Below are 18,577 nucleotides of genomic sequence, written 5' to 3'. Positions count from 1 at the left end.
AAGTAAAGAGAAAAGCGTACAAAAATAAATTTAAAAAAAGAATATTTACACATTTGATTTTTACCGTAGGTAAAAAATTGTTAGGTTAATAATTATTACGGTATTGCCCTTGAGATTTAAGCATGGTTGAATGAAATAGGAAAAAGAGTAAAATCTGTGTGTTGTCAGCGATGGCTAAAAGCAAGGTGAGGAGAAATTTCGTTGGCTTGTAAGACAAACCAATAAAAGAATTATTAACTCATAAGAAGAGGACCATATCGGATAGAACCGATGAATCAGCAGCTCCGATACCAAATTGACCAAATTTATATATTTCTTACAAAACGTGCTCAACTTATCATATTCCCGATGGGTCAACATGCAATGCTCCTCTGAAATATGAATACTTTATTGCCATTACACTCTCAACACGTATTCGTACACGTCAATTTCTAGATGACGACGAAAGTTCCACCTCATGAAACACTGGGTCAAAATTGCATGGTGTATTCCATACTTTACTTTTTCCAAATGAATGTCTTCAACAACTATAAAAGGAACCATGCATGCCATTTTCTCTCCACAATTCATTCATCAACAATCGCTTACATTACAAAAGAACTTCAAAAGATGGAGAGCAGCTTAGCAGACATGCTCATGAAGGTTGGTGTCTTCATTCTTGTTCAAGCTTTGGTGTACCTTATTCTTTCCAATTCATCGAACATCTTCTCCAAGAACATCAAGAGATCCCACAGCTTCAGGCCTGCTCGATCTGTCAGCATTCGTCGCATGCTGGCTTTGATCTCTGATTTTCCACCAGAAGGGGAGCCTTCTCCTTCTCCAAAGGCTCCTCAATCACCCTCTCTTCAGAGTTAAGTCATCGTCATTTGTAAGGTTTTAAGATTACAACTTGCACAAGGTTCAGACAATTTAGGTTGTAGGGTGGCCTGATTAAGGTTCAGAAACCCCAGAATCATGATCTTGTGATTGTGATTTTAAAACCTTAAACCAGACCGAGTTGTCTGTAAATTATTTGTATTTCTTAGTGTGTAAAGGCCATGGTATATTGATGAAGTGGTCAAAGGGTCTAAAATTATTGGTTGTATAGGTATTGAATTCTTTTGTTCATTCATTTTTTTTTATGATGAATTTTTACTATATTTGTGAATTTGTGAGTGGATAATGTTGATATTCATTTACTTTTATCTCTTGTTTCCATTGCAAGCTCTAAACGAATAGAAACTTCTTAACGTATTACAAGTGATTTAGACTTTTTTTAAACACTAATGTTCTGACATTATTGAAACCACGGTACTCGGATAATTGTATATATCGTAATTTTGTTCTTAATCCATTTGAGTATATTGCAATAAATATATTTATAAACTATGTGAAACATATTGTATAGTCAAAACACTTGTACATTTAAATTGAGGAGTGAGGAGCGAGTTTAGATAAGAACTACATTTGTCGTATATGCATGCTTGTTAGAATACCCAATTGCAAGTAGAAAAGATGTCACTTATTTTTATTCATAACAGAAGCATTTGGCAGTGTTGGGTTGGATTAATTAATTTTTGTTTTTGGAGTTACTTCTTGTACCTCTAGTTAAGAGAATCTAAACCTAATATCATTAATTAGTTTGTTGTCATAATAGTGTAAACACGTCATACATTTTACGATGAAAAACAAAATTAACAAAAGAGAAATGTGGCAACATTTTTGTAGATAAGTGTAATATTTTTTTTATGTTGAAAACTTTGGAGTAGAAGGTACAATCAATATTTACATTAAACTCGTATATAAATATCAAATTTTACATTGGATTTAAAAAACATTTGAAGTGAATCTGTTATCATTCCCGCTTATAGTTGTTATCTTCCTTTTCACTATATTCTTCAATGACAAGTTTTTGTGTTTGTATAAGTTGAAAGTCTCACATTGACTAGAGATAAAATTAATTTAAAGTATATAAGTGGATGTAAACCTTACCTTACAAGCTAATTTTAAGAGGTTGAGTTAAACTTAAAGTTCACTTTTTACCATGGTATCAAAGCAAGGTTAGAACTTATCATAACAATATTTATTGTTTGTTGGACAAATTATTCTACCCGTCCGTACTATTATTTTGTGAGGTTAAAGAATCTAACACTAGTTATTTTTATAAAGAATTTTTTTTTAAATTACATTAAAGTTAAAAAGTTAATTCTTAAAATAATATTAAAGTCTAACAAGTTAAACTTAATGGATGTATAAATTATTTTTTATTTATTTTTGTTTTTCCTATATAATCTTTTTAGGAAAATTTATCTAAGTGTACAATGGACTAACCCTTCCTCTCATTTCACCTAAAAGTTCTCTCGATAACCACCTTATCCAAAGTTTGAAAGCTGCGATGATTTTTATTTGAAAAGTTCAGATTGATGCGTACAAAACATGAAAAGAGATGTTTCATTCTGAACTAATTTGAAAACATTAAGATATTCCACTTAGAGCCACACTTTACAGAGACGCCAACGTCTTTATTCTATTCTAAAGTGTGCAAATTATTTCTTTCAAGTAATAATAAACTAAATTAATTCAGAAACTATCAGCATAGGTTATTTAGTCATGGAAACTACAAAATGTTCATTATAATATTTAATTTGTACCTACAAATCTATAAAAAAAAAATAGTACCTAAAATTGCAACAAACCAACCATGATTATTAATGTTTAGTAATTTTAAGAATTAAAATGCGACCTATCAATTAGTTTAGGAGAAATCTAAAATGGTTTTTATCGTTTGGAAAAATAAATTGCTTGGTATACATAATTTGGGGACTACTTTGGTGTTATTTTGTATCTTACAAGCAAGAGACTAAATTATTATTTTTGTCTAAATAAGCCTGTTTTGTGTTCTTATGTATTTTTACTAAAATAAAATGAAATACAATAAAATAATTGCATTCTCGGGCTAATTAATTATTCCAAAAAAGTATTTCATCTGAAAAACCAATTTCATGTGAAAAAGGAAACATGAACTTATTCCATAACTTTTTTAAACATAATTGACCTGAAAAATAATGTTTAATGTTACAGATCAGTTATTGTCAAAGGCAATGCTAGTTCGTTAGAAGAAGAAAAAGTTAAAAAATGATACATTTAGCGACGTGGCTCAAACATATAAGGTAACAAGAGTAACCCATTATGTATAAAATCCTTGTCAAGATTGGTTAGTAACTGTTATTTACAGGAAATTTGTATAGAGGAGATCACGGTAGGCATAAGTGTCACGACTAAAATATTAATTTACCTAGAATGAGGTTTTTAATAAAATCCACAAGAACCTTTTGATAAAAAAAATGTGAGAAAAATAGTAATCTACTATATTTTACAATTATTTGTATGTAATTATATATTTGTTTTAAGTAATTTAGAAAATAATTTAGACATGTGATTTGTCTTACCAAACGATGCACTTATTAATGAAATGACAAATGATATAATGTCTTGAGCACGCTATCCTGCTTAACGCTTATCAACGTTGAAAACATTTAATGTATGTATGAAAAAGTACTTCAATGCTTGTATACTTTATTTCTTGATATCCATGTAGATCAATAAAGTAAAAAGATATAATCAGAATCACGAAACCTAAGAAAAAGACATTGTGAGGAAAGAAGAACATTATAGGAATGTTTACCTGAATCCATCTCTCATATCACATCGTATAAGTTTAAGTTTCACTTAAGGTTATGAGAAAAAGTTATGAACCCTACAAAGTAGACTAAAGTCAAATTTCACATCTCAGGGCTACCAACTCTTCAAAAGTCAACTTATCTATCTAATAGTCATCTTTTAAGAGAAGCTATATGTTTCTGCTGAATGGGACCGGGGAAAACTCCTGCTACCTCCGTCCGGAAACACTCCTCCTCCTCCGATCGGTCTTCCTTCTCCCGCCTCTTCTGCGCTCGGTTTCAATGTGAATGGGTTGACCTGCAGCAAACACTCCGACGATCAAGTCAGAATGGGCTCTCGCAAGTCTATAATTATCAAAAGAACAGAGATTTTACCTTCTCCTTTGACTACTATTTATACAATTTCAGAGAATATTCCCCATTAATTTACCTCTTAATGGCTTTCAATGCACATTTTAAATACTCGACAATGACCGTTACCTCATTAACCACACATTTATGAGCATTCAACTGTTGTCTCCCGCCCGCAGTTGCCCGATCGACTATGTTGTGCTTACGAGCTCCGGTCGGACATACCAGGTATGGAACACCCGATCGGGTGCGTCTAAGTCTTCCCGAGGGTGGAACACCCGATCGGTTGTATCTAAATCTTCCTGGTCGGTTGTCCATCCTTGGTAGTAACACTATATAAATAAAAGAAAGCTTGAAGAGAAGATGTTGTTGATGAAAAACACAAGAATGATAGCATAAGAAGAATAACAACATGAAAATAGAAAAAAGCTTAAAGTGTTCTTATATCGTTTGACACTAAATATCATTTGAGAGAAACATCTTTGTAAAGAGAGAAAAAAATTTCAAGTGTTATTATACACCCACTATGTTTTTTCTTGAGATCTCCATGATTTTATAGGAACTTCTCGATGTGATAACTTTTCATAAATCTTACCTAGAGAAGAAAATTCGTTATGAAATTCAAAAAACATAGCTTGAATGTTTTCTCGATGCTAAATAAGTCATCTAGTAAAAAGACTAAATTTGTTTCTTTCGACTTCTTTAGACCCTTTATACATAACAATGAGGGTGTTCCATATTTTCTTAATGCACTTGAATGCATTGACTTTAGCATCTTCTTTAGAAATAGCACACACGATACCATTTTTAACTTGCATTCACTTTATAATGATGCTTTTGTTCTTCAACAGGGCCTTGATCAACTCAAGGTATCTGGAAACTCAAAATCCATGGAAAAATAAGAAATATAAAATTGATTAAGACTTGAAATAAAGTTAAAACATGCCGCATTTACAATGATTTCAAAGGATAAGTAAGAGGATTCAATACTTGAAAATCTTTTCAAGACAAGGACCATAATAAGAGAAGAATTATCTTAAGATTCACAAATATATATCTCATGAAATGATTTCATATATTTTACAAGAGTGATTTGCAACATACACTTAAGCTCCTTTATATAGAGAATGACACAATCTAGAATATAGACTAACCAGAAACCCAAATGTAAGCATAAGACTACTTAAGCTAACACTAAAATCACTAACATCTAAAATAGTCTCTAATATTAATAAAACAAAATTATAATTGATTAGTGAATTAGAGTCTAAATTGGTCTTTAACATTAATTTCAACTACTTATTATTATTGATTTAAATAATCTTTATTATCAAAAAATTTATAATTGATTTGTGAATTAAGTCTAAATTGGTGTCTAACATTAATTAGTTACTATCATTGAATCTAAGTTCACTAGTGCAGAAAATGCTTTAGACGTTTGTTATTTTGGGCTTTTTACGTCTGATCCAGACCTGACGTCTATTCGGGTGACGTTGATGGGACGTCGAACCCTAGTCAGACGTCTATATAGACGTCTGACATGTACAGATCGGCTTTGTCGCAACCTGAATCGTGACGGGACGACGATCCAAAAAAGGAACGGGTTTCGAAAAGAGATTTTGGAGTTGCCACCATAGTTTATTCTGGAAAACTACGGAAAAACCATAAAATAATAAGACACGGTCCACGAAAACCAGATTATGGGTTCGGGAGTCGGTTACGCGTAGGGAAGGTATTAGCACCCTACAGCGCCTGCCCGAAGGTAGTACCTTTAACTAAATGCGCGAATGTGATGTGGTTTTCAAAATGTTTAACTATCCCCTAAAATAAAATTCTAAATAAACAAAATATATTTTTTAGTTTTTTGGGCCCGACAAGGATTGACCTTGCTCCTACGTATTCTCATTCAAAATGAGAAATCAGGGTTACGTAGTTCTTTTTTGAAAATTTGTTTGAAAATTTGTTTTGAAATGATTTTGGATTTTTGGGAAGTGAACCTGACAAGGACTAGCCTTGCTCCTACGTATCTCCACTCTTGATGGAGAATCAAGGATCACGTAGTTCTGGGTAGAAATTGTCTGTTGCTTTGAAATTGTTGATGATTTTAGTTTTTGAAAATTTTATACTTTTCGATATTTTTATAAAATAAACGGAAAAAGTATTTAGCACAAGGACGATGCGTGCGATCACACGTGTGCTCAACCTTTAAAATATTTTTGTAATTCTATTTAAGAAAGAAGAAAATGTTCTTAGCACAAGGACCACGCGAGCGGTCACACGTGTGCTTAACCTTTAAAACGTATTTTTTGTAACTTTACTTATGAAAGAAGAAAAGGTTTTTAGCACAAGGACGACGCGAGCGGTCACACGTGTGCTTAACCTTCAAAACATATTTTTGTAATTTTTATTTAAGAAAAGGAAAAGGTTTTTAGCACAAGTACGATGCGAGCGATCACACGTGTGCTTAGCCTTTAAAACATATTTTTGTAATTTTTATTTAAGAAAAAGAAAAGGATTTTAGCACAAGGACGATGGGAGCGATCACCCGTGTGCTTAACCTTTAAAACATATTTTTGTAAATTTACTTATGAAAGAAGAAAAGGTTTTTAGCACAAGGACGACGCGAGCGGTCACACGTGTGCTTAACCTTTAAACGTATTTTTTGCAATTTTACTTAAAAAGAAGAAAAAGTTTTTTTTTTAATAAAATAAAATAAAAATAAATAAATAAATAAATAAAACAAATGAAATAAGATAAACAAAATAAATGAAATAAAATAATAAAAAAAACAAATAAGTAAATAAAAATAAAGCAAATAATGAGGGTCCCGAGAAAAGGGGTGCCGAACGGTCCGTCGCAGGCTACCCTGCAGTCCGTGGAAGTGGCCGAACGGAGGTTGGGAAAGGATTCAGAATAACGAGCGCTCGTTGGGGAGATGACGAGCGGATGCTGGGAAATGAGGCTGAATGACGAGCGTTCGTTGGGGAGGCGACGAACGTACGATGAGAATGAGGCGGAATAACGAGCGTTCATTGGGGGAGATAACGAACGGCCGTTGAGAACAGGACGGTGGATGACGAGCGTTCGTTGGGTTAGATGACGAACGGACGTTGGGAAAGAGGCTGAATGACGAGCGCTCGTTGGGGATATGATGAACGGACGTTGAGAAATGGAGGCTGAATGACGAGTGCTCGTTGGGGAGATGATGAACGGACGTTCAGAAATGTGGCTGAAAGACGAGCGCTCGTTGGGGAGATTATGAACGGACGTTCAAAAATGTGACTGAATGACGAGCGCTCGTTGGGTGAGATGACGTACGGACATTGAGAAGTGGAAGCTGAAAGACGAGCGCTCGTTGGGGAGATGACGAGCGGACGTTCAAAAAAGGCTTAACAACGTGCGTATATTTCTGGGCTTGGCCCACCCGGGTGGTTTCTAACCTAGAATCCCCTAGGGGTTCGGCATCTTCCCTTCATTCCTCACCCACTCAGATCCAACACTCTCCCGTAAACTCGCTCCCTCAGCTCACACACTCTCCAGAGACCCAAGGTCTCTTACTCTCTCCGCAGGCTCACCGCTGCCTATGCCAGCGCCGGCCCCCGTCGCCTCAACCAGAACGCGCCTTGGCCTCGCCGGCGACAACTCGCGCCACCAGACCCACTGCCGCCGCCTCTGCCAGAGCCGGCCACCGTCGCCTCTAGCTGGAGCGCGCTTCCTCACCGGCGCCACGAGCGTCACTCTCCTCCCTCTCCATTCGAAGATTTTCTCAACTGCTAATCGTCCCCGCAACACCACCTTTCCCTCTCTTCTTCCCCTAATTTTTATCGTTTTTTATTGATTTACTGATTAATTTGGCATTGATTGATTCGACGCTTTACCGGGATTGAAAATTACGAGTGTGTGTTATGTACATCTGAATGTGAGGGGTGAATGTTGGATTTTTTCTGCCTTGTGTGTTGATCGGGTTATGCTTGTTGGAGGTGGTTACGGGTATGAACACGATGACCAGAGGAGTAGAGGATCAAAGGGGTTGATGGAGGCTTGCGAGGGAGGGAGACAAAGGTTGGAGTCGGGAAATGGGTGAAGATGGTTAAGGGTAGGATGAGGCTGGAATGGAATCTGTTTTAGTGCTTTCTGTTCGTGACCTTGGTGCTTTAGGGGCTGAAATATGATAATGACGATGGTGGTTGTTGCTAGCGATGCAGATGCGAAGTGGAAGCTGGAGCAAGAGCCCTACGTGAATGACAGCCTATTCGGTCTAGCAGCCGAAGGAAGACAGTATAATGGGGGATCACAACTCGCATTAAGGTGATGCGAGCATGAATATTGGATGTAAATGAATGGAATAGTGGATGAAACAACAGGATAATCGAGAATTCATACCAGTAGGACTATGAACGAATGCGGATAACATAAATTAGGGATACTTACCTTCAATGAAACGATTAGCCCTCTCCTTCCTCTACTGTGGACTCGCTTTCGCTTTTCCTCTGCTCTTCCCACCCCTGCACACTCCTCTCTTTTCTCTCCAATCTCCAGCAATGGATTCCCCTTTTTTTTCTTTTTTTTTTCCTTTTCAAGGCCCCCGTAGCTCTCCCCCATATCCCCCTTTCTCTATGCTTTTCTGTGCTTTTTCTGCCACTCTGCAATTCCGTATACCAAATCGTGTATGTGCCAATTCTGTAGGCTCCAAAACGTCTCTGCCACACCCGCACACTCTGCAGAAACGGTTTCCTGCCCCCCTTCCCGCACACACACTGTTTCTTTTTTTTTTTTTTTACGCTTTTCACTAAAGACAAAAACGCCCCCTTTTCTTAATTCTTTTCTTTTCTTTTTTTAATAAACTAAAAAAAAACAAAAACTAGACACAAATAAACTAATAAGAAAATAAATAAATAAATAAATAAAAATAATAATAAAAAAAACGAAAATAATAAAATAAAAATAAAAATAAAAAAGGGTAAATAATAAAACAAAGGAGAACAGTCTACGGTAAAGCCAAAAAACCAGCACACTGTTGGCTGAGGGTCGTGCCGCTGAGCGCCGTATGCAATGGTCCCTGGATGATGCAAAACTGGACCTTCAGAAGGCCACTGCTTCCAACACAACATTGACTACCGAACGGGATTCTCTTCTCGATCGGGTAACCAAGTTGGAGGCAGAAGTCAAGCTGCTAGGTGATGAAGTAGTGAACGAGCATGTGCTCGGTTTTGACAAGGCTGTCGCCCAATGTCATCTTCTTTTCAAGGTGCCTACCGACGATCCCCGTATCGACGTGAGCATGATGGTGGTGGACGACAAGCTGGTTCCCATCCATGCTCTCCCATCTTGCCCTCCGGTCGGCCAGGATGTCGAAGCTGTCGTCGAGGTGACGGGAGAGACCGGCGAAGCCGCAGGCCAATCCTAAGCGCCTAGACTTGGGGCTTTATTGCTTTAAACATGTATTTATAACAACTTTTTTGCAATCAATGAAAAATTCAATTTCCTTCTGGCACTTTGCCTTTGTTCCTGTGTACTTGTATTTTCTTGTTTTACTTGTCTTCTCGTACTTAGCTTTTCCTTTCCTGTTTGGTTTGCCTTGTACGATCACCGCTCAGTTTAGGTCTTAGGAGCTCTCTAGAAGCGTGCCCTAAGACCAGGGTGAGAGTTCACAAAAGAAATCTGCCTCACCCGCTCGGTTTAGGTCTTAGGAGCTCTCTAGAAGCGTGCCCTAAGACCAATGTGAGAGTTCACGAAAGAAATCTGCCTCACCCGCTCGGTTTAGGTCTTAGGAACTCTCTAGAAGCGTGCCCTAAGATCAAGGTGAGAGTTCACAAAAGAAATCTGCCTTACCCGCTCGGTTTAGGTCTTAGGAGCTCTCTAGAAGCGTGCCCTAAGACCAGATGAGAGTTCACGAAAGAAATCTGCCTCACCCGCTCGGTTTAGGTCTTAGGAGCTCTCTAGAAGCGTGCCCTAAGACCAAGGTGAGAGTTCACGAAAGAAATCTGCCTCACCTGCTCGGTTTAGGTCTTAGGAGCTCTCTAGAAGCGTGCCCTAAGACCAAGGTGAGAGTTCACGAAAGAAATCTGCCTCACCCGCTCGGTTTAGGTCTTAGGAACTCTCTAGAAGCGTGCCCTAAGATCAAGGTGAGAGTTCACAAAAGAAATCTGCCTTACCCGCTCGGTTTAGGTCTTAGGAGCTCTCTAGAAGCGTGCCCTAAGACCAGATGAGAGTTCACGAAAGAAATCTGCCTCACCCGCTCGGTTTAGGTCTTAGGAGCTCTCTAGAAGCGTGCCCTAAGACCAAGGTGAGAGTTCACGAAAGAAATCTGCCTCACCTGCTCGGTTTAGGTCTTAGGATCTCTCTAGAAGCGTGCCCTAAGACCAAGGTGAGAGTTCAGAAAAGAAATCTTCCTCACCCGCTCGGTTTAGGTCTTAGGAGCTCTCTAGAAGCGTGCCCTAAGACCAAGGTGAGAGTTCACGAAAGAAATCTGCCTCACCCGCTCGGTTTAGGTCTTAGGAGCTCTCTAGAAGCGTGCCCTAAGACCACGGTGAGAGTTCACAAAAGAAATCTGCCTCACCCGCTCGGTTTAGGTCTTAGGAGCTCTCTAGAAGCGTGCCCTAAGACCAAGGTGAGAGTTCACGAAGAGACTGCCTCACCTAGTTGAAAAATGTTCCCTATCGATCGGTTACTCAAAGTTGGCCAAATAGTTTGTATAGAGTCCTGTCATCTACACCGAAGAAAAACAACACTAGAATTTTTAACGGTCAGCAAAATGTAACTAAATTTAGTTTGAGTTGAGGCTAGATGACTGAGCGAGTGAGACCGTTCGGTCTTGATGTAGCTGCTTTAGAGTCTTATGACCTGCAAGATAATATCAAGAATATAGACATGTCCGCTCGGTCGAAATGTTGAGCTCAGACGATGACCAAGCGAGTGAGACTGTTCGGTCTTGATTAACTACTTTAGAGTCTTAGAGCCTTGACATTTGAATTTACAGGCTGTAACAGGAGAACTTTTTCAATTGTATCTCTCGCGTTGCCCGATAATAAATCATGACCTGCATAAAAGAATAATAGAAGATGTTGATGACGACCATATGAATTACCACCGCTCAGGAGACGCTAGCTGAAGTAAACTCTCGTTTGATCAAGTGACTTGCAGGTCGTGTCCTCTACACTGAACAATAATAATTCAACTTGAACAATCAGAAAACATGTTAGACAATTATTTAATTAATAATGACGTATTTTGTCATGAGTTCAAACTACTGGTGAAGCAACCGTTCGATCTTCAGTTGAAGGTTTGAAGACCAAAATGAAAAACCTCATTAGGATGTGTCACTGGCAGTGTGTAGGTTTTTTACTGTCCTCCAACAAGAGCCAAGTTGTCGGAGTCCAACGAAACCCATCATAGGATGATTCCACCGTTCTAGCCGCTTTTGAACTCAAACCTGCACTTGAATGCTTTTTTTTTTTTTATGTTGGACAGGTCAGACCTTGTGAGGGGTCTTTTTCTTCTTTCCCCATCTCGTGCAAGTCTCGCGCAAGGAGAACTTTCTCCTTCCTCTCCTCTTCTTCTTCGCGAACAGGATCAACGAGAGTACTGAGTTAGAGGCGAGAGGCCAGCAACTTCGACAGTGTGGAGAGGGCGTGTTCAAGCGGTGTCTGTGGTGGCTCTCAGCGACGTCTCTTCGTGGCTGTAGGTGTGACCGCGACAACATCAGGATCGTGGAGGCGGGCTCCTTCAGAACAAACCGCAATGGTGATCGTGGCGGGTTTCGATTCCGGTGTGAAGAGCTCGCAATTTTGAATGCATGAAGATGGCGAGGGCAACGATGCCGTGATTGGCGAAAGCGGCGGCGACATTGAACTTTGGGTTTAGGGTTCCTGTTGTTCTCCGATTTTGGGGATTAGAGTTTGTGGAAATTGGGAAATTTGGGATTTTTGTTGTAATTGGATTTTCATTGATTGGAATTGTGGTTTTGATCTTGTTTTGTTTTTGCGAGTAGAGATTGTGAAGTTTTCGAATTGGGGTTGGTCTTGATTGCGCGTTTTGGGATCTGAGGAGTGGCGCCAATGAAGGTGCTAGTGTGGACTGCCATGGCGTCGCGGTGATTGGCGAGAAGGGCTGAGACTGGACCGAACGGTGTCGCGTTTGTCACAGGTGTCGTGGACGACGCAGAGGCTGGTATGTGATTGAGGACCCTGACGTGTCTACGAAGTTTGGCGGTGCATCCAGTAATCAGGATGAACGGCAGGTTGAGGGTGTTTGATGGCGGGGTGAAGCTTCCCAAACAGCTATTATGGGCGTCGCCTGAGATTGTGCAGCCTGCGAGAGGAGGCAGGGATCTGATGAGGTTGTTCCCGAGGTTGAACCAATCTTGAAGCCAATGATTGGGGAGGTTCAAGGCCTCCGGTTGCGGAATAGGATAATGGGAGAATGTTGCTGATGAGGAACCGCATGGTACCGACGAGGTGGTCGCGGGCAGTGCTGCTGGCGCAAGAGGCAATGCAAACATTGGAAGTGTAGCCAGCGTGGACATTCCTTTCTTTCTCTGTTTCTGGAACCCATGTCACCAAAACCTCTTTATTCTTTCTTGGCATTGAAAAATGTTAGTCTTAAAAATAGACAGGAAAATGTTACTTATCTATCAAGTTTGATAGCGGGGGACCATGGCGGCGTCGATGTGTGGAGACGTCGATCAAGACGATGGTTCCGCAGTGGAGTGTAATGAATTTGAGGTATAGGGAAATCCTTGGCTTCCACAGTCAAAAGTAGAAGTGGCATCATCATCATAGAGTTTGTCTTGTCAGCAATCACCGCCAGAATGCGATGACCCTTAGAATTTGATTCTTCATTCATAACATTGACTTCTTGCTTTTCCTTCCCTATTTCCGTATTCAAAATTCTTCTAAACCTTTAAAGCATGATAAACTATGAGGGAATAAAACAATTGCTAGGTGAGCGGCACTGCCTGATCATATTATTATGGAATCGCGAGAGGTTAAGATTATATATTATATTATTATATTATAGTAATATAAAAGAAGTTTGACAGTATATATTATATAATACGTAATTAGATTATTAACTATATATAAAAGAGTTGTTGTAATGTCTGAAAATTAGATATTCTATTAAATATCCATATATAAAAGATACTTATCTTGTTGATGAAATTCCACAGAGACGATGATCCATGTAGTATAGCTTTAGTTTAGTTGAAAATTCCTACTGTAGATCCAAAGTAGAGATGTTGAGACCGAATGCTCGTCTTGGTTTCCAGTGGTCAAAAGGGGATGCCGCTCGAATCCCGGTGGGCGCCAAAATGTTTCTGCTGAATGAGACCGGGGAAAACTCCTGCTACCTCCGTCCGGAAACACTCCTCCTCCTCCGATCGGTCTTCCTTCTCCCGCCTCTTCTGCGCTCGGTTTCAATGTGAATGGGTTGACCTGCAGCAAACACTCCGACGATCAAGTCAGAATGGGCTCTCGCAAGTCTATAATTATCAAAAGAACAGAGATTTTACCTTCTCCTTTGACTACTATTTATACAATTTCAGAGAATATTCCCCATTAATTTACCTCTTAATGGCTTTCAATGCACATTTTAAATACTCGACAAGGACCGTTACCTCATTAACCACACATTTATGAGCATTCAACTGTTGTCTCCCGCCCGCAGTTGCCCGATCGACTATGTTGTGCTTACGAGCTCCGGTCGGACATACCAGGTATGGAACACCCGATCGGGTGCGTCTAAGTCTTCCCGAGGGTGGAACACCCGATCGGTTGTATCTAAATCTTCCTGGTCGGTTGTCCATCCTTGGTAGTAACACTATATAAATAAAAGAAAGCTTGAAGAGAAGATGTTGTTGATGAAAAACACAAGAATGATAGCATAAGAAGAATAACAACATGAAAATAGAAAAAAGCTTAAAGTGTTCTTATATCGTTTGACACTAAATATCATTTGAGAGAAAAATCTTTGTAAAGAGAGAAAAAAATTTCAAGTGTTATTATACACCCACTATGTTTTTTCTTGAGATCTCCATGATTTTATAGGAACTTCTCGATGTGATAACTTTTCACAAATCTTACCTAGAGAAGAAAATTCGTTATGAAATTCAAAAAACATAGCTTGAATGTTTTCTCGATGCTAAATAAGTCATCTAGTAAAAAGACTAAATTTGTTTCTTTCGACTTCTTTAGACCCTTTATACATAACAATGAGGGTGTTCCATATTTTCTTAATGCACTTGAATGCATTGACTTTAGCATCTTCTTTAGAAATAGCACACACGATACCATTTTTAACTTGCATTCACTTTATAATGATGCTTTTGTTCTTCAACAGGGCCTTGATCAACTCAAGGTATCTGGAAACTCAAAATCCATGGAAAAATAAGAAATATAAAATTGATTAAGACTTGAAATAAAGTTAAAACATGCCGCATTTACAATGATTTCAAAGGATAAGTAAGAGGATTCAATACTTGAAAATCTTTTCAAGACAAGGACCATAACAAGAGAAGAATTATCTTAAGATTCACAAATATATATCTCATGAAATGATTTCATATATTTTACAAGAGTGATTTGCAACATACACTTAAGCTCCTTTATATAGAGAATGACACAATCTAGAATATAGACTAACCAGAAACCCAAATGTAAGCATAAGACTACTTAAGCTAACACTAAAATCACTAACATCTAAAATAGTCTCTAATATTAATAAAACAAAATTATAATTGATTAGTGAATTAGAGTCTAAATTGGTCTTTAACATTAATTTCAACTACTTATTATTATTGATTCTAAATAATCTTTATTATCAATAAAAAATTTATAATTGATTTTTGAATTAAGTCTAAATTGGTCTCTAACATTAATTAGTTACTATCATTGAATCTAAGTTCACTAGTGCAGAAAATGCTTTAGACGTTTGTTATTTTGGGCTTTTTACGTCTGATCCCGACCTGACGTCTATTCGGGTGACGTTGATGGGACGTCGAACCCTAGTCAGACGTCTATATAGACGTCTGACTTGTACAGATCGGCTTTGTCGCAACCTGAATCGCGACGGGACGACGATCCAATAAAGGAACGGGTTTCGAAAAGAGATTTTGGAGTCGCAACCATAGTTTATTCTGGAAAACTACGGAAAAACCATAAAATAATAAGACACGGTCCACAAAAACCAGATTATGGGTTCGGGAGTCGGTTACGCGTAGGGAAGGTATTAGCACCCTACAGCGCCTGCCCGAAGGCAGTACCTTTAACTAAATGCGCGAATGTGATGTGGTTTTCAAAATGTTTAACTATCCCCTAAAATAAAATTCAAAATAAACAAAATATATTTTTTAGTTTTTTGGGCCTGACAAGGATTGACCTTGCTCCTACGTATTCTCATTCAAAATGAGAAATCAGGGTTACGTAGTTCTTTTTTGAAAATTTGTTTGAAAATTTGTTTTGAAATGATTTTGGATTTTTGGGAAGTGAACCTGACAAGGACTAGCCTTGCTCCTACGTATCTCCACTCTTGATGGAGAATCAAGGATCACGTAGTTCTGGGTAGAAATTGTCTGTTGCTTTGAAATTGTTGATGATTTTAGTTTTTGAAAATTTTATACTTTTCGATATTTTTATAAAATAAACGGAAAAGGTATTTAGCACAAGGACGATGCGTGCGATCACACGTGTGCTCAACCTTTAAAATATTTTTGTAATTCTATTTAAGAAAGAAGAAAAGGTTCTTAGCACAAGGACGACACGAGCGGTCACACGTGTGCTTAACCTTTAAAACGTATTTTTTGTAACTTTACTTATGAAAGAAGAAAAGGTTTTTAGCACAAGGACGACGCGAGCGGTCACACGTGTGCTTAACCTTCAAAACATATTTTTGTAATTTTTATTTAAGAAAAGGAAAAGGTTTTTAGCACAAGGACGATGCGAGCGATCACACGTGTGCTTAAACTTTAAAACATATTTTTGTAATTTTTATTTAAGAAAAAGAAAAGGATTTTAGCACAAGGACGATGCGAGCGATCACACGTGTGCTTAACCTTTAAAACATATTTTTGTAAATTTACTTATGAAAGAAGAAAAGGTTTTTAGCACAAGGACGACGCGAGCGGTCACACGTGTGCTTAACCTTTAAACGTATTTTTTGCAATTTTACTTAAAAAGAAGAAAAAGTTTTTTTTTTTAAAATAAAATAAAATAAAAATAAATAAATAAATAAATAAAACAAATGAAATAAGATAAACAAAATAAATGAAATAAAATAATAAAAAAAACAAATAAGTAAATAAAAATAAAGCAAATAATGAGGGGCCCGAGAAAAGGGGTGTCGAACGGTCCGTTGCAGGCTACCGTGCAGTCCGTGGAAGTGGCCGAACGGAGGTTGGGAAAGGATTCAGAATAACGAGCGCTCGTTGGGGAGATGACGAGCGGATGCTGGGAAATGAGGCTGAATGACGAGCGTTCGTTGGGGGAGGCGACAAACGTACGATGAGAATGAGGCGGAATAACGAGCGTTCATTGGGAGAGATAACGAACGGACGTTGAGAACAGGAGGGTGGATGACGAGCGTTCGTTGGGTTAGATGACGAACGAACGTTAGGAAAGAGGATGAATGACGAGCGCTCGTTGGGGAGATGATGAACGGACGTTGAGAAATGGAGGTTGAATGACGAGCGCTCGTTGGTGAGATGATGAACGGACGTTCAAAAATGTGGCTGAAAGACGAGCGCTCGTTGGGGAGATTATGAACGGACGTTCAAAAATGTGGCTGAATGACGAGCGCTCGTTGGGTGAGATGATGCACAGACATTGAGAAATGGAAGCTGAAAGACGAGCGCTCGTTGGGGAGATGACGAGCGGACGTTCAAAAAAGGTTAACAACGTGCGTATATTTCTGGGCTTGGCCCACCCGGGTGGTTTCTAACCTAGAATCCCCTAGGGGTTCGGCATCTTCCCTTCATTCCTCACCTACTCAAATCCAACACTCTCCCGTAAACTCGCTCCCTCAACTCACACACTCTCCAGAGACCCAAGGTCTCTTACTCTCTCCGCAGGCTCACCGCCGCCTATGCCAGCGCCGGCCCCCGTCGCCTCAACCAGAACGCGCCTTGGCCTCGCCGGCGACAACTCGCGCCACCAGACCCACTGCCGACCGCGGCGCCACTGCCCTCTCTACCTCGCTTCTCTCGCACTAGCCTAGGGTTGAGGCTTTTCCACCTTGGGCACCGCCTGCCGCCGCCTCTACCAGAGCCAGCCATCGTCGCCTCTAGCTGGAGCACGCTTCCTCACCGGCGCCACGAGCGTCACTCTCCTCCCTCTCCATTCGAAGATTTTCTGAACTGCTAATCGTCCCCGCAACACCACCTTTCCCTCTCTTCTTCCCCTAATTTTTATCGTTTTTTATTGATTTACTGATTAATTTGGAATTGATTGATTCAACGCTTTACCAGGATTGAAAATTACGAGTGTGTGTTATGTACATCTGAATGTGAGGGGTGAATGTTGGATTTGTTCTGCCTTGTGTGTTGATCGGGTTATGCTTGTTGGAGGTGGTTACGGGTATGAACACGATGACCAGAGGAGTAGAGGATCAAAGGGGTTGATGGAGGCTTGCGAGGGAGGGAGACAAAGGTTGGAGTCGGGAAATGGGTGAAGATTGTTAAGGGTAGGATGAGGCTGGAATGGAATCTGTTTTAGTGCTCTCTGTTCGTGACCTTGGGTGCTTCAGGGGCTGAAATATGATAATGACGATGGTGGTTGTTGCTAGCGATGCAGATGCGAAGTGGAAGCTGGAGCAAGAGCCCTACGTGAATGACAGCCTATTCGGTCTAGCAGCCGAAGGAAGACAGTATAATGGGGGATCACAACTCGCATTAAGGTGATGCGAGCATGAATATTGGATGTAAATGAATGGAATAGTGGATGAAACAGCAGGATAATCGAGAATTCATACCAGTAGGACTATGAACGAATGCGGATAACATAAATTAGGGATACTTACCTTCAATGAAACGATTAGCCCTCTCCTTCCTCTACTGTGGACTCGCTTTCGCTTTTCCTCTGCTCTTCCCACCCCTTGCACAGTCCTCTCTTTTCTCTTCAATCTCCAGCAATGGATTCCCCTTTTTTTTTTCTTTTTTTTCCTTTTCAAGGCCCCCGTAGCTCTCCCCCATATCCCCCTTTCTTTATGCTTTTCTGTGCTTTTTCTGCCACTCTGCAATTCCGTATACCAAATCGTGTATGTGTCAATTCTGTAGGCTCCAAAACGTCTCTGCCACACCCGCGCACTCTGCAGAAACGGTTTCTTGCCCCCTTCCATCACACACACTGTTTCTTCTTTTTTTTCTTTTTTTTTTACGCTTTTCACTAAAGACAAAAACGCCCCCTTTTCTTAATTTTTTTCTTTTCTTATTTTAATAAACTAAAAAAAACAAAAACTAAAGACACAAATAAACTAATAAGAAAATAAATAAATAAATAAATAAAAATAATAATAAAAAAAACAAAAATAATAAAATAAAAATAAAAATAAAAAAGGGTAAATAATAAAACAAAGGA

The 18,577-nt window shown here is 39.2% G+C and overlaps 1 protein-coding gene across 1 annotated transcript; it reads left to right on the top strand.

The window, feature by feature from the left end:
* The first annotated feature begins 545 nt into the window (after positions 1-545).
* Positions 546-1,147, top strand: LOC108333623 (uncharacterized). Its single transcript, XM_017569094.2, has one exon. The coding sequence runs from the start codon at positions 610-612 to the stop codon at positions 853-855; it is 246 nt and encodes an 81-aa protein (XP_017424583.1). The 5' UTR covers positions 546-609; the 3' UTR covers positions 856-1,147.
* Positions 1,148-18,577: the final 17,430 nt, after the last annotated feature.

Source organism: Vigna angularis, chromosome 11 (genome assembly GCF_016808095.1).
Source record: "Vigna angularis cultivar LongXiaoDou No.4 chromosome 11, ASM1680809v1, whole genome shotgun sequence".
In the NCBI taxonomy this organism is placed as follows: domain Eukaryota; kingdom Viridiplantae; phylum Streptophyta; class Magnoliopsida; order Fabales; family Fabaceae; genus Vigna; species Vigna angularis.
The sequence above is the reverse complement of the archived record's forward strand: the minus strand, read 5'-3'. Positions and strand labels throughout refer to the sequence as shown.